At 37.8% G+C, this 16,433-nt stretch overlaps 1 protein-coding gene across 2 annotated transcripts in view; it reads left to right on the forward strand.

The window, feature by feature from the left end:
- The first annotated feature begins 822 nt into the window (after positions 1 to 822).
- Positions 823 to 16,433, forward strand: part of SEPSECS (Sep (O-phosphoserine) tRNA:Sec (selenocysteine) tRNA synthase) — a 37,003-nt gene continuing 21,392 nt past the window's right edge. Inside the window, exons 1-6 of one of the 2 annotated variants that reach the window (XM_043572858.1) lie at positions 823 to 1,049; positions 1,866 to 2,020; positions 4,407 to 4,525; positions 4,892 to 5,050; positions 7,984 to 8,137; positions 11,535 to 11,637. In XM_043572858.1, coding sequence (XP_043428793.1) covers positions 936 to 1,049; positions 1,866 to 2,020; positions 4,407 to 4,525; positions 4,892 to 5,050; positions 7,984 to 8,137; positions 11,535 to 11,637 — 804 coding nt within the window. In that variant the 5' untranslated portion in view covers positions 823 to 935. The remainder of the gene's footprint in view (positions 1,050 to 1,865; positions 2,021 to 4,406; positions 4,526 to 4,891; positions 5,051 to 7,983; positions 8,138 to 11,534; positions 11,638 to 16,433) is intronic. The other variant, XM_043572859.1, reaches the window with a different exon arrangement.

The following is a 16,433-nucleotide window of genomic DNA, read 5'->3' on the forward strand; positions in this document are numbered from 1 at the left end:
GTATTCATCACTTTTGCTTTTAATATAATTTAAAGTGGCTGTATTTAAAAACCAGCTCACAAAATTACCGCACATTTAACAATCAGCTTTTGCGAGCGAGTATGAACCAATTCAAGTGGACTCGAGCGATGTCAGGAATTACTGTAGGCTCACCTAAGGAGAAGAGTGCAAGGAAGTTGAAAGCAGGGATCCTATCTTTTCATTCCTATATATCCCATACCTAGCCCTGGGTTGTTTAATGGTCAAAGCAATTCATTAAATCAACATGAAAATGTTTGTAGTCCCTACTATATATTCTGGGCACTGTTCTAGGCGCTTGGGGAGGTATGGCAGCGAAAACCAAGTCCCTAGACTTTAGGAAGTTTATATCCATAGGTATGTGGGCGTGGGTGTGGGGTATACAAAAAAAAAAAAAGTAAAATCAGTTGGTGGGTGGCAAGTATTGGGGCTTTCTGTAGTGCAAAGGACGGAAGGCGCGGGACACGGTTATTTCGTAGCGGGCTGTCAAAGCAATAATAGGAAATGTTGGGACGTGCAAAAAGGATGAAAGGTTCTGCAATATGAGAACTACTGTGTAAGGCTGAAGCACAGACTGCGCAACTCTCACCATTCAACGGAGTTGGAACACATAAGATCCGAAAGTTTTTCTGCAGAGAAGTTCACATAGCTCCCCTGTACTTTCCTGGGCCCCTCTGCACAAGGGCAAATTCTTCCTTTAAGCCCGTCTCAGGAGCCCGCCACACGCGCAGACGTCTGCGCATGCTCAAGTCCACGCTTGCTAGGGCACCATCTATGCGGATTGCGCATGTGCGAAAGCGAGACGCGCTTTTTGTCCCAAGGCCTTGCCGTACCGTCCAGGCGGCGAGTTGCGTCCCGGTTCAGTAGTGGGTGCAGGGTGTGTCGAGTGTTCTCTTGCTGCGGTCGCCACCGCCGAAATGAACCGCGAGAGCTTCGCGGCGGGCGAGCGGCTGGTGTCGCCGGCTTACGTGCGGCAGGGTTGTGAGGCCCGCCGCTCGCATGAGCACCTCGTACGGCTGCTTCTGGAGAAGGTACCGAGCTGTCGGGCCCCTCTCCAGCCGCAGCGCCCCCCCTCCCCCCAGCCTCCGGTTCCGCCCAGCGCCCCGGTCGTGCTGCGTCCTGCCCACCCGCTCTTCTTTGCTGGTTGAGACCTGTCCGCGGCAGTCTGTCGCAGCTTGGCAAGCATTGTGCTGAGTTGCTGCGCTCAGCTCCTTCTCAGCCTCACCAGAGTCAGCAAAACCCAGAGAGTGTTGTGAAGGGAGCGTGCGGGAGTCGGGATTTTGAGTCTGGTTCTTTTCTAACTTCGGGATGTGGAAGTCCCAGTTGCTACTGTTTTGTTGGCGAAAAGGGCAAGGTTCGCATCTTCCGTCTTCCACTACTCCCAAGGACTCACGGAAGGAACACTTTGTTTCTAAACCACGACATACTAACTCGAGCCAAGAGCTGCCCCCGAACTTCACAGGTCTCGTTCCTACCGGTATCCCGAATTTTAATTTCACCGACGTTTGACAATCCCTAGTTTCAGCAGCCTGGTTGGAACAGTCCTCGTTGAAGATAAGGTTTATTGGTTTTCAGTTACTTTAACTCATTGAAACATCAAACCTGAGTAAATCTCATCGTATTCATTTATTATCACTTCTGGCAATCTGTAGAGAATTGTAATGCAGTGTAACGAATGTTTTGCCTATTCGAGGTTTCCTCATAGTGCGGAATTTATGTCTGAAGTTTAGAAAGCAAGGAGTATGGCAAAATACACATTACAAAGTTTAAAAAATGTATTGAAGTAAGGTCCTGGGGGATGGTTTTCTTCAATATACATGTTTTGTTTTGTTTTGTTTTGTTTAAAGGGCAAGTGTCCAGAGGATGGTTGGGATGAAAGTACACTGGAACTCTTTTTGCATGAACTTGCAATCATGGACAGCAACAACTTCCTGGGTAATTGTGGTGTTGGTGAAAGAGAAGGGAGAGTGGCATCTGCATTAGTTGCTCGGCGTCATTACAGGTATATTTTTAAAGTAGAAGACATCCCCCCCCCTTTTTTTTGTTAAAAACAATGGTGGTAATAGTAACATATTAAATTATACAATGTCCATTGGTAACCTACTTCTTCCCTATTCAAATGGACATAGAAACTAGATGCAACAGGGAGATGGAAACAATTTGAGTATATGTTTTTCAGGACAGTAGGATGACAGTGGTGGCTATTCTGTCAGGTTCTGGGTGGTGAACAATACTGCCTATACGTTCCGTTAATAACGTTTAATGTAATAAGCCTGTTTGGTTGTAAGAGTTTAAAGATGTTAAGGTTGTTTATAGTTTGCTGGGTCTTTTTTTGTTTTGTTTTAATTTATTTAATGTTTATTTTTGAGAGAGAGAGAGACCGTGAGCAGGGGAGGGGCAGAGAAAGAGGGAGACACAAAATCTGAAGCAGGCTCCAAGTTCCGAGCTGTCAGCAAGAGCCCAACACAGGGCTTGATCTCATGGACCGTGAGATCATGACCTGAGCTGAAGTCGGCTGCCCAACCGACTGAGCCATCCAGGTGCCCCAGTTTGCTGTTTCTTTTCTAACATTGCAAGTTTTTTTTTTTTTTTAAGAGAATGATATGTAGGTAGAACTTTAAAATGTTGTTCATCTGTATCTAAAATGAGTTATTTTATAAATACCTTGCTTTGTTGCAGTAGATGCAGGAAAGATACCTTAAATTTGATTTTAGATTATTAAGTCACCTTTTTCTTTTGCAATATTTTAGAGAGCTTTTTATCAATTCTGTTAACCATTTAATTGGTAGTATTTCCAAATATGATCATTTCTCTGTTCTTCAAAGTTTCCATGAAATATAGGTAAACTAGTAAACACTCGTGTCTTGAAATTTGCAGTGATGAAACTCTTCTGCAGATAGTAGAATTTTATTTCAATCAAAACCATTGCAGTCGGAACTAATAATAATAATGAATCTATAACTTGGATGAAAAATTCATGGTTAAAATGGGCTGATAACATGATTTATAATATTTGTAAAAAAATGCTTTCTACATTAGGTTTCCGGGATAATGAAGTATAACACTAGTGTTCTGTGATAATCCCAGTGTGAAGGATTTCTGATCTAACTATAAAGTACAAACAGACTTTTGATTCTGAAGAATAGTCAGAAGTGTCTCTCACGTGTATGACATCATCTAATCAAAATGAGTAGATTTGCGCACTATTTTAAGGAGTAGACACAGTTGACCCTTGACCAATATAGGTTTGAAATGTGCAGGTCCACTCACATGTGGATTTGTTTTTGATGAATATAGTACAGTACTTGTAAATGCATTTGCTCTTCCTTATGATATTCTTAATAACATGATCTTTTCTCTAATTTACCTTATTATTGGAAAACAGTATATAATACACATACAAGATATGTGTCAATTGACTGTTTATGTTATTGGTAGGGCTTCCAGTCAACAGTAGGCTATTAGTAATTAAGTTTTGGGGGAATCAGAGTTATTTGTGAATTTTTGACTGTGTGCCCCCCCCCCCCCAAACTCCTGCCTTCAGGGGTCAGCTGTAGTATTTTTAAAATTAACATGATATTTGAAATAGCAGCTTATGCCCATGGGAACTTAGTCCACTGCTCTGGTTAAGGAAGTGGGAAGAAAGAAGAGAATCTGATGTTACATATATTCTGGTTTTCTATTGCTGCTAACATACACCTCGAAACTTAGTGGCTGAAAACAATCATTTATTATTATCTCTCACAGTTCTGGGGGTTAACTGGGCTCAGCAGGATGATTATTGCTTTCTGTCTCTCATACAGTTGTAGTCAGATGTTGGCTGAGAGTTTAGTCATTAGGTTCAACTGGACAGTTTGTCTAAGTTGACTCACTTAGATGGCTGAGAGATCAGATGGCCTCTCCAGGTGGCATGGGCCTCTCCAGGTGGCATGGGCCTCTCCCAGCATGGCAGCTGGATTATGAGAGGGAACTCCCACAAAAGCAAGCCCTTCAAGAGGTCAGGTGAAGCTTTAAGGCTTCTTTGACCTAGATCAGAAATTCCAGACCATCACTTCTTGCTAGATTCTTCCTGGCTAAGCAGTTCACTAAGGCCAGTGCAGATTCAATGCAGGGGAATTTGATTCTCTCTCTCGGTGTTGACAATAGTGTGTAGCATAGGGAGAAGAGGAATTGATGGTGGCCATCTTGGGAGACTAGCTACCACAGTATAAATGATGAATTTGTTTCAACTTAACTAGGATATTTTTACATTGTTAATAGTGTATGAAAAATGTCTACAATAGTCAAGTGTTGCCTGTTGTTTTGATTATTGTGTCTGTATACTTATACAGTGGATTACTTAGAACACTGAATATTTTTGTCCAGTTGTTGGCCCATTTTTTGCTTAGGTTCATTCATGGAATTGGACGATCGGGTGATATTTCTGCTGTGCAACCAAAAGCTGCAGGTTCTAGCCTTTTGAACAAAATTACCAATTCTTTGGTCCTGGACATCATAAAGTTGGCTGGTATGTACTATGTTAATCATAATACTTTTGGCTGACCAGCCATACACACTTTTGCCTAATATCTTTTATTAATGCCTCTTTCCAAATAGGTTATAAATGGCTTTTGAAAAGATACATACATATATATATATATATATATATATATATATATATATATATATATTTTAAAACCCTTTAGAAAAAGATGGAAAATCAGAACCATAAGCCAGGAGGATGAATTTGGCAGTGAGCCTCCTGAGACCAAGGACAGAAGCAGCACTAAGTCTATAACTCTTACTATTTAATTGAAGAAGTATATCATTTCTTTATGAAGGGTGCTGGTTTTTCAGTGGAATAACTAATTTCTCTTTTACTTCTTATTTTTAGGTGTCCATACAGTGACCAACTGCTTTGTAGTTCCTATGGCAACTGGTATGAGTCTAACCTTGTGTTTCTTAACATTACGACACAGAAGACCAAAGGCAAAATATATTATATGGCCGAGAATAGACCAGAAGTCCTGCTTTAAATCCATGATCACTGCAGGTAAAGGAAGAGGAGCGGCATATATAATGCAGAAGATTCAGACTGTTTATATAGAGATAGATGAATGAGAAAGAAACTAAGCGTGTTCCTATTCCTTCCCTTTATTGTCATAAAATACACATAACAAGATTTACCATTTTAATCATTTGTAAAGGTATAGTTCTCTGACATTAAATACATTCACATTGTTGTGCAACCATTGCGTAACACCAGCTCCAGAACTTTTTCATCCTCTTAAACTGAGTCTCTACCCATTAAACAATAACTGCTCCCTCCACACTACCCCCATTTCCTAACAATCACCTTTCTACGTTCTGTCTCTATGAATCTGACTACTCTGGGTCCTTCATATAAGTGGAATCAGAGTATTCGTCCTTTTGAGACTGGCTTATTTCACATAGCATAGTATCTTTAAAGTTCATCCATGTTGTAGCACGTATCAGAATTTCTTTCCTTTTTTAAGGCTAATATTCCACTGTGTATATATACATACATATATATATGCATATATATACGTATATATCACATTTCGTTTGTTCATTCATTCATTCATTGATGGACACTTGGGTTGCTTTCACTTTTTGTTTCTTGTGAATAATGCTGCTATGAATATGGGTGCTTAAGTACCTGTTTGAGTCTCTGCTTTGAATTCTTTGGGGTGTATACTCAGAAGTGGAATTGCTGTATCATATGTCCCCATTTTAAAGAATATGATTACCCGTCTCACAAGATTGTTTTGAGGATTAAATAGGGTGGCATATGAAATGCCCAACGGCAATCCTTGGAGCATAGACTGTGCTTCAGGAATGGTTGTTGCATATACATAAGTGGAATACACATAAATTATTAGCATGAATCAAAGTGTAAGGATACAGGGGTACCTGGGTGGCTCAGTTGGTTGAATGTCTGACTCTTGATTTTGGCTCAGGTCATGATCTCATGGTTCAGTTCATGGGATTGAGCGTCAGACTCCACACAGCCTGCTTGGGATTCTCTCTCCCCCTTACTCTCTGCCCCTTCCCTGCTTGCACTCACGTGCACACGTGCACACACTTTCTTTCTTTCTGTCTCTAAGTTAAGAAAGAAAGAAAGAAAGAAAAAGTGTAAGGATATAGACATTATTAAGGACAAATGAGGCAGAAACTCTACTTTGGTATTTTAGTATTTGGCTTGATTAATTCAAGTCGAATTTGAGAATTTGAGGTTAATTTTGAATGGCCTCAGTGTGTTGTATGAAATGAACTGTATTAGGCTATAATTAAACTGTATAATAATCCTAAAGAAACTCATGTAAAGGGATTCATAGTAAGGACATATAGCAGAAACTGACAGACTTTTAAAAAATATTCTGATTTATTTTAAGTGGCGTCAAGTTGTTAAGTCTGTTTATTTATATCATGTTAACCAAAGAACTAATAACCAAACCTCTGGGAAAGATTGCCATGTTGAAAAACTGGAGACTTTTCCAAAAGATATTAGGATTTGTACTACAATTTATAGTTTATCCTTTCTTAGGATAGCCTAATTCTTAGTAAATAAGATAGTTGTATCCTCAAAAAAAATTGCATTTTAAAAAGTTTTAAAAGCAAAAATAAGATTGTGTCTAGAGAATTTGAGAAGTAATAGAAAATCAGCTGTAATTAGGAAGCTACTTATTTAAGTAAAGTTTTGTGTGTTTGTTTTGATAGCTGTGAAAATACAGGTATAAAACCTGGACATATCTGCACCAACATAATTGAATTGATTTTATAGTGGCCAGGTTTTTATATTTCTGTAGATAGAATGCAGACAACTTGATATAGATTTTAGAACACAAAACTACTTGCTCATAACTGTGCTTTAATTTGTTGTGTGGTCTTGTGAAAGCCACTCAATTTTCCTAAACTTCAGCACCCTTATCTTTGACACGAGTGAGGTCAGCTAAATGGTTTCTTAATCTCTTACAGCCCCTAAATCCATGAATCTAGTCTGCTGTGGATTTGCTATTTGGGAAGACTCAAGATGTAACTGCATAATAACTTTATGTGTAAAATTTCCCAAGTTTAGTTTCTATCCAGTTTGTAAGATTTAAGCACTTATATTTTACTTTTACCCTAAGTACTTACTAATATTACAAAATAATTTAGTTATCTAAATGCTTTACATGTTGGGATGAGCACTGGGTGTTGTATGGAAACCAATTTGACAGTAAATTTCATATGAAAAAAATAAATGCTCCATACATTATTTAGTGTGTATATTGCACATACAACTCTTAATGTTCATGGATCTCTAAATATTCACCATACAAGATTACATAGTTATTATTTGGGTAGACCTTTGAGCATATGCTAGTTAAGTGTACTAATTCAATTGAAAATTGGGAAAGTTTTTGTATGTAAGTTATAGAAGACCCTTGTAAACTATGAGATGGGTCAGTGATCATTAGGCTACTAAAATGCATTACTTTTTCCTTAGCAGTAAAATATTAAGTTGATTGTGATTTGTTTTGGTACTTCAATTGTATTATTTTTTGTTCATTCCTGACATAAGGTGAACTTAGAATGAAATGTTGCCAGAGAATGAGTAGATTTACTTTTCTGTGGTCTGAAATTGTATGTACTAAGTGATCCTTTTATCAGTGACTGTGTAATTACTTTTATAGGTGTCTATTTGACATTTGTTTTCCTTCCCAGAAATAGGCATATCTTTCTGGGCATATCTGAGTGTTAAATAGTTTTGTGGTCCTAATTGTGGTCTAGGGGTCCTTCACATTATTTTGACCTGCCTTTGACTCATACCAGTATTGAGCCAGGTCTTTATCACTAGGGGAGGGTTCACTGACCAAATCAAATATTTAGAGTTCTTATGCAGAATGGCACTGTTTCCTAGAGTTCCAGGATTTTTCTTACTTTCGTTTACCTAACACTTTGATTTCGGATTGGCTTGGTTAGGTTTTGAACCTGTGGTGATAGAGAACGTGTTAGAAGGTGACGAGCTGCGCACAGACCTGGAAGCAGTGGAGGCTAAAGTCCGGGAACTTGGGCCCGATCACATTCTGTGCGTTCATTCTACTACCTCCTGTTTTGCTCCAAGGGTGCCTGATAGGTAAATAATTTGTAAATACTGTCCGGTTGATGTTGATTGGTCTTTTCAGGGAAATGCAGACATACTAATTGTCAAACATGCTTAAGTAACACGTGGCAGTAAATAGGTGAATGGACCGGTGGAGAAACGACAGTGGTTTGGGAAAATGAAAATTTGGATAGAGAAGTTGGGAAAACAACTAGTAGCAAGTGGACCTGAGCAGACAAAAAACATCTCTGTTTTCTTGTTTGTTCCTGTTTCTAATCTCTGTGTATCTTTTCCTCATTGTTTTGTAGAAGTTTCTAAGCATAATGTTGGATTTACTTGTTTTCATTGCTATCTCCATTTCTTTGATCTTACAGTAAGTTTTCCTATGTAAGAACTATCAGTATTAACAGATTTTTAAATAGAAAATTTTAGGATTATTTATTGCCTTTTGAATTCTTTTAATTGGAAGATTAACTCACATGTACACTCAAGTGTTCACAGTGGATGTCTTTGCATTTTGAGAAAAATGCATACATTTAAGAAAAGCAAGGACACTTAGGTCACTCTGTTGTTAAGCATCTGGCTTCCGCTCAGGTCATGATCTCACAGTTTGTGATTTCGAGTCCCACATCCCCACGTCGGCTGAGCTGGAGCCTCGCTTCAGGAGAGCATTGCTGCTCCCTTTCTCTCTTCTCTCCTCCTCCCTCTCCCTCTCCCTCTCCCCCTCCCCCTCCCCCTCCCCCTCCCCCTTGCTCACTTGCACCTTTCTTCTCTCAAAAGAAAAGGGAAGAAAAGAATAAAGGAAAGCAGAAAGGGAAAAAGCAAATGTTTACTCTTTAAAGGGTGTCCACAAATTTTTATTCTGGAAATGTAATAGGCCTGAGTATAGTAATACAGATTCCTAGTTTTGACAGCAACTGTTTCATTTGAACATTTTGAACTGATGTGCTAATAATTTGTGAAAACTATATTGACTTGGACTATTTTTTTTAGGTTGAGTTGTATATACTTTAGTTTTAATTCATGGAATCACATACTTCGGCAGTAATGAATGTATGTTAATTTTTATCATTTTACTATTATTATTACTACTTATTATTATAGGCATGTTTTAAGAGACAATTTTAAGAGCATGCTTTTGAAAATTTACCTTGTTATGTTACTCTGTGGATTCTATTTTAAGATTATGTTACATATGCTTTTGTTGTTTATTCATTACTTACCAATCAGATTTTAAATTAGTATTGAAATATTTAAAAAAATCCCTATTGTTCTTCATTGATGATATTGCTATCTAGAAGAATTTTAATGTGATAGAAATAAATCCCGTTTCTAAAAACAGCACATGGATATTTGTAATAGATTTTTTTAGTGTTTATTTTTGAGAGAGAGAGAGACAGAGTACGAGCGGGGGAGGGCAGAGAGAGAGAGGGAGACACAGAATCCAAAGGAGGCTCCAGGCTCTGAGCTGTTAGCACAGAGCCCAACGCGGGGCTTGAACTCACGAACTGTGAGATCATGCCCTGAGCCGAAGTCAGATGCTGAACCAACTGAGCCACCTAGGGGCCCCTATGTTAGATTATTTATGCTTGAGGATAGTTTTGTTTCATTTTGACTTTTTTTTTGATGTTTACAGTATGCTTGGTGTAGGGTTAAGTATTTTACATGTATTATCTCTTTTGGAAACAAATCACTAAAGTTTTTTATCAGTGAGCAAAATTCTCGTGCCATTTTTTTTAGTTGTGTTATATAATGACTGTTTCTGGTATGGGTGAACTTTAGGAAAATGGTAATACACAGTTGTAGTAATATGTTTGAACTTCTGATTTTATTAAATTTAAAATATGATTTTATTTCATTGCATTAAGCTTAATTCCTTTATAGTCTTAATTTGAATAGTTGTATATATATGTTGTCTTTATTAATTAATTTGACAGAGTATTGTGGGGCAAAATCAGTCAAAGGAAATGTAATAAAAAAGGATATCATTTTTTCTATTTGACAAGCTGATCTTCAGTTGGCTGCTAAGTTAGAATACAATTTGATTCACATGTAAGATTTTTGGTCTCTCCTTGCCTTTCATTAAATACCTTTCTATACGCTCTAAACGTGAGCAGACTTCCTCAATTCTGAGTATTTAAAACTACTCACAAGTGATTCTTTTTTCTTTATAAAATAGTACTTTATGTTGTTATAGTATCTTACTGTCAAGGAACTTTGTTATTAAGGAATGTTTTCATTAGAACACAAACACATCAAAGTGCATTTTATGAAGAAAATACTCGGGTGTATCCCAGAAGGTCTAGTTTGTTAAAAACGACATCTGATTAATTTAAGTAGTAGAAAGGTTCCTGTGTCAATTTGTGAGCTTTATGAAAATGAATGATAAAATGACTCTTTAATTCATAATACTTTAAGGAAGTAAACTGAAAACTTAGGACGAATGAACAGAATAATGTCAGTCCTATCTGTACTTTAAAAAACATATTAACGTGTGTCTACTAAAAAAGAAAACGTATTTGGCAAAAGTAAGTAATAAAACCATGTAATAGATATTTGAAATACATCCGTGTGGGAAAGAACTTTTACTGAATAAAAGTGCTTTGCTTCTAGATTCTTTATATTGTAGAAAGAACATTTTTTAAAAATTTAACTTTATTAAATCATAGGATTTAGTCTTAGCTTCACAGCACGTGAAGACATTTCTATTAAGAGATCACCTCCGTCACAAGTAGTAGTTAGTTTCTCAGAGGAACATCATTTATTACATTCTAATTGAAATTTATTACCTTACTTTACATAGAGTTAGACTCTCAAATTGTTTTAATATAAGGAGTGTCAAATGAAAAAGTAAGAGTGAATTTAAAACTGGCAGCTATTTAAAAGATTCTTTAGTTTCCAAGTTGTTGGAAAATGTTATTTTGGTACTGAAACGTTTTAATGTTCTGTATTTTTTAATACATTAAAGTCTACTTGAAAATGTATTTTTTACTTTATGAGATGTTAAATGTGAGATTTCTTAAGATTTCGAGATATGCTAATTATTTTGCAGATATTAGCTTTAGTATAATAAGCAACCAAAAGCATTTAAAAATGAGCATACCACCTTGTAAGGGGTCATTATAATCTGCTTCTTGCTTTATATATATACAGGAAATTTTAAAGCGATTTAAAAGCTACCATCTATGTAAGTTTTTATAAATACCCATTTTCTCATTTATTGGTAACATTATTTTAAAAGCTTTTTTAGATTTATCCTAAAGTGCCTGCTGCTGAATTTTATGCTAAAATTCTGATACAGAAATTTCAATTTTCCCATTTTTTTCCTAGTGTACATTAAGAATAACTATTAAATTAGAAAAGTTTTCACACTGTAATTTATAAAAGCACAGTAAAAATATGTCTTTCTGTTGAATATTTATGTCTGTAGATTAGAAGAACTGGCTGTGATTTGTGCTGATTACGGCATTCCGCACGTAGTCAACAATGCGTACGGGGTGCAGTCTTCCAAATGTATGCACCTCATCCAGCAGGTAAGAGAGTTTAGAAAGATGCGTCAAGAAACAATGATTTTAATGTATTACAGGATTATTACTTTGTTTTTCTTACAACTTAATGTAGTAAAATCAACTCTGTAGCATCTTCAACTTCATGGCAGGTTAGAAATTAGCATTTTATAGCCACACAGTAAAAATCATTCTTCTTTAATGGTAATTGGACTACTAGCTTTGGTCAAGACCAACACAGAAATACTTCAGTAGCTTATTTTTTGTAACTTTCTGAGAACGTTTCATTACCAGTATTCTCATTTTTCTAATCTACTGGATTATTGTCTTTTTTAAGCTATATTGATGATTGATTCCATATTTAACATTTAAGGAACCACTGTACCTCATTATCCTAGGCTGGAAATGGCCTCACTTATAAACATTTTAGTGTATAGCTATGGAATTGGCAGGGTTTAAAACACGTGATGATTTTGTTTTTACAAGCCTCAACTAGATCCTGGTCATCTGTTTTAGATTCACGTTTTGAAAATGTGTCTGGGCATCCCATCCCGCTCAGAATAAGAATCTCGCCATGACCTGCAAGGCTTTGTGTCTTCAGACCTCTGCACCTTCTCCAGTTTCATTCACTTGTGCTCTCCCTCCCATCCGCTGTCTCTGGGCCTAATTGCCTTTTTTTCTGTGCCTCCCGTGTGCCACACGTGTGTGCACTGCCCTGTTTTTACTCTTGCTCCTTCCTCTCACTGGATTCCTCTTCCAGAGAGTTACTTGGTGTCTTACCTCTCTTGAAGTCAGTGAGACTCTTTTAGACTCTCTATCTAAAATAACAGGGTCCTGTGTCTTGCCTGCATTTTCTGTCTCCCTTTTTGTATTTTTACCAGAAATGTTGATATTAAGGTACACATTTTTCCACATTATAACATCCCTGAAATTGGGGTGTCTTAGAATCAGTGGTGTCTGATTAACATTGTAATGTTAATTGGTAATGTTTTTTCTTACCTAGTAGTGTGGAAAATTTGGATGCTTCTTAAAATTGATGACCTCTTGCTCTGTTTTTCATAGCACTTCTCACCATTTGATAAGATATTTATTTTTTTATTGTCTAGTTATTGGTAGTAACTAGAATTAAGGTTCTGTTAGGGAAGAGACTTTGTGACTTTGTTTTGTTCGCTGTTATGTCTTCAGTATTTAAGACGGTCTCTGGTACATAGTTGATACTCAGTAACTGGTTACTGAAAAAATTGGATGAGTAAATGAAGTATTATATCTACTACAACGATTCTTTATACTGTATGAGGATGTGGATACGCGTTATCCATGTATGGTGTAAGTTACATAATTTGTATGCATAATGTTGTGAATCACATACTCAGTTTGGGCACATGTGGTTTGTGTTACGTGGGCAAGACTTAACTCACAGATTATCTGTGATCTTCTCCAGTGTGGTGGTGAATGCTTCTTAGCCAAGTAGATCCTATCTGGAAAAAAAAATTTTCTTGGAGCATGCTAGTATCATCTCTCATATAAATGTGGTTTATATGATGGTATTAGCTGATCTGCTTAATTTTTTTTTAATTTTTAATGTTTATTTATTTTTGAGAGATACAGTCCGAGTGCAAGGGGGGGTGGGGGTAGGGCAGAGAGAGGGAGACACAGAATCCAAAGCAGGCTCCAGGCTCTGAGCTGTCAGCACACAGCCTGATATGGGGCTTGAACTCACAAACCGTGAGATCATGACCTGAGCCAAAGTCGGATGCCACTGACTGAGCCAGCCAGGCGCCCCTGCTTAATTTTTTTACTCAAAGGTTGTACCAGTTAGGATGCAGTTGGCTGCAAGTAAAAGAAACCCAACTCAAATTAGCCTAACCAGTGAGGAAATCCAGAAGTTTACATAACGTCAGAAGTCCAGAGCTGGAGTGGGTGGTAGGCATGTTATGTCAAGGGAGACCATTCACCATTTCTTCCATATCTTTTTGCGTTATTCCTGAACTTTCAAAGAACGTTTTCATCACAATTCTAGGCTAGATTATCTCCAATGTGAATGGTAGCAGAGAAAAGCTGTATAATTCTCTACACTGGAAATCTTGAAAAACATTTTATTTCAGTGATTTGTTTTTATGTCTCCTCTCCCTTTCCCCTTTTCCTCTTTAAGTTTTATCAGCCTCAATTCTTTTGAAAGTTAAGCACATCAGCATTACTAAAAGTTCAGAACAGTGAGGAAGGAGTAGAATATCACTCAAACCTGTACACTAACAAATACCTTAAGAGTTTGTGTCCACTTTCTTCTCATTTTTATATGTATATTCCTTTTTTACAGTAGTGACAGTCGTTGTGTGCATTTAGTGTTAACTTTTTTAAACTTAGTGCAAAAAATATTTAATTTTTATAGATTACATTTCTGTGTTCTCCACATGCCTGTGAAATCGTCATGAAGATCATTTCAGTGATTCCAAAACATTCACTCAGATATTATATATTTAACCCAGAAGTGCTTAGTGTTGTGGTGCCCATGGTATAATTTTGAATACTGGAAAATTTGGCGGCATAACTGGAGAGATTAAGACAAAGACAGTGCGTTCCAGGATGTGATGTAGAAGGTGCCAGTGCAAGTGTGCTTCATGAATGCCTGCCTTTGTCGTCCCCTCTCTTCATCGGTGAGGTGAAAATCTTAACCAGAAAATAACACTGTAACATGGGTGGGTGAGTGGTTTTTAAACACAGCTGTTGTATTGTCACAGATACTGTATTACCTTCTAAAATTAGCATTTCTTAAAAAAAAAAAAAAACCAGTACTTAAACATTTGAATTTTCCCAAATTGGCCCTCACAAAGAGAGGTGTCGGTACTGTTGCTTTAAACTAAATAAATATTTGGGTCTTTTTGAGTGCCACTGCTGTTTCATGATGTTCTAGAAAATGAAAGTTAGCTTTCATTCATCTCAATAGTTCTTAGTGATATATATACCATTTACTGAGTACCCACCATGCGTCAGGCATCCTCCTGGACTTTTAAAGTTTATTAGCTCAATCCTAACAACTTAAGGTGTACTTATTATTTCTGTTCTATAAATGAAGAAGCAAACTTAGAAGGAATAAGTGACTTGCCCAAGGTCCAGTAGCTACAAAATGGCCCATGTGGTTCAGTGAGGTTTCAAAGCCCCATGTTTTCCTTTAAAAAACAGCGTGCTGAAACTGTAAACACTTCCTTGAGAAGACAGCAGTGTAGTAATCAAACCGTCAGTGAAGAAAGAGCTATAGCTACAGCGTGTCAGCTTATTTATTTATTTTTATTTTAAAGATGCTGCCCCAGGGTGACTTAATCCTCGGCACAGAAAGCATTCTGGTATGCACGTGTCGTTGAAGTCAGCTCCGAACAACCTGTGCTTCTGTTTCTGTGCTAAACTGACTCATTTAGAAGACTGATGGAATATGGATAGTAGGACAGATTAATGGAGAAGGATGTGGTAGAGTCACAAAAATACATAGGATTAATCTTTTTAGAGTCAGAATGGATTGTAAGGCTCCCGAAGTGTGGGAAGCAGTGGCTTCGCTTATTAAGAATTTGAGAAACGCCTTGGATCCTCTGTCTCCTTCTCTCTCTGCCCTTTTGCCCTGCTTTCAAAAATAAGTAAACATTAAAAAACAAAAGAACTTGGGAAAAGTAGGTATTATACTACTTATTCACAGACCTAATTCTCAGTTCACTCAACAAATATTTACAGGGTTTCCCTCTGTGTGCCAGGCATCAGGTTAGGCACTGGGGATACAGGGGCGAATACAACAAAATCCTTATCTTCACGGAGCAGAAGCAGACAGTAAGCAATAAGTACGACGGGCCTTGATAAATGCTCTGGATCGGGAAGGGGGTATCAGATTAGATGGAGCGATCCAGAAAGTCCTCCCCAGGAAGTAACGTGAGCAGAGCCCCGAGTGATAGGAAGGAGTGAGCCACGCAGCTCTTTAGAGTCCAGACCGGAAATAACAGCAAGTGCCAGGACTCTGAGGCAGGAATGTGCTTGGGGTATGCAAAGAACAAGGAGGCCAGTATGGCTGGACCAGGGCAAATGAGGGCGGCAGTGGTAGTAAAGAGAAGGGAGGTGTGTCAGCATTTGGGATTTTATCCTTGGTATGGTCGTCAGCCATGGGAGGGTTTTGAGCAGGAGAGAGACGTGTGATTTGTTTTTTGACCATCGTTTGGCTACTATGTGAGTAATAGACTGTAGGAAGGCAAGAGTGGAGGGCTGTTGCCGAGCTCACATGAAATAAGTTGGTGGCTCAGGCGTTAAGGTGTTAAGAAATGGTTAGATTCAGATGTATTTTGAGAGTGGCTCACAGGGTGTACCGATGGATCAGATGTGAGGTGTGAGGAAATGAGAATTCAGAGCCCAAGGCTTTAGCTTGGGCAGTTGGAAGAATGGAAATGCCATGGGAATAAGAGTTTATTTTATAAACCTGGGCTCTTCCTCCAGATTACCTAGGTTTTAGTCCCTGTTGTATCTTGGATTACCTTGGTGACTGACTTCTAGTGAGGTGCTTTAACTGCCTGGATTTGAATCCCAGCTGTGCTGTTAATATTAAGTACAATCCTGACCTTGGGCAGGTCGCTTTAGTTTTATCGTCCCTTAATTTTCTCATCTGTAAAATAGCAATTATAGTAGCATCTATCTCATACGGTTATTACAAGGGTTAAGGATGTGAAGTGCTTAGAACAGTACCTGATGCACAGTAGGTTCTCAATAAATACTGGCAGAAATTATTATATGAACAAGTATCTGTTTTATTTGCTATCGTTGTCCCTAGAACCTTGGACAATGTTTGGCAGCTG

The sequence above is a fragment of the Prionailurus bengalensis genome, chromosome B1 (assembly GCF_016509475.1).
Source record: "Prionailurus bengalensis isolate Pbe53 chromosome B1, Fcat_Pben_1.1_paternal_pri, whole genome shotgun sequence".
In the NCBI taxonomy this organism is placed as follows: domain Eukaryota; kingdom Metazoa; phylum Chordata; class Mammalia; order Carnivora; family Felidae; genus Prionailurus; species Prionailurus bengalensis.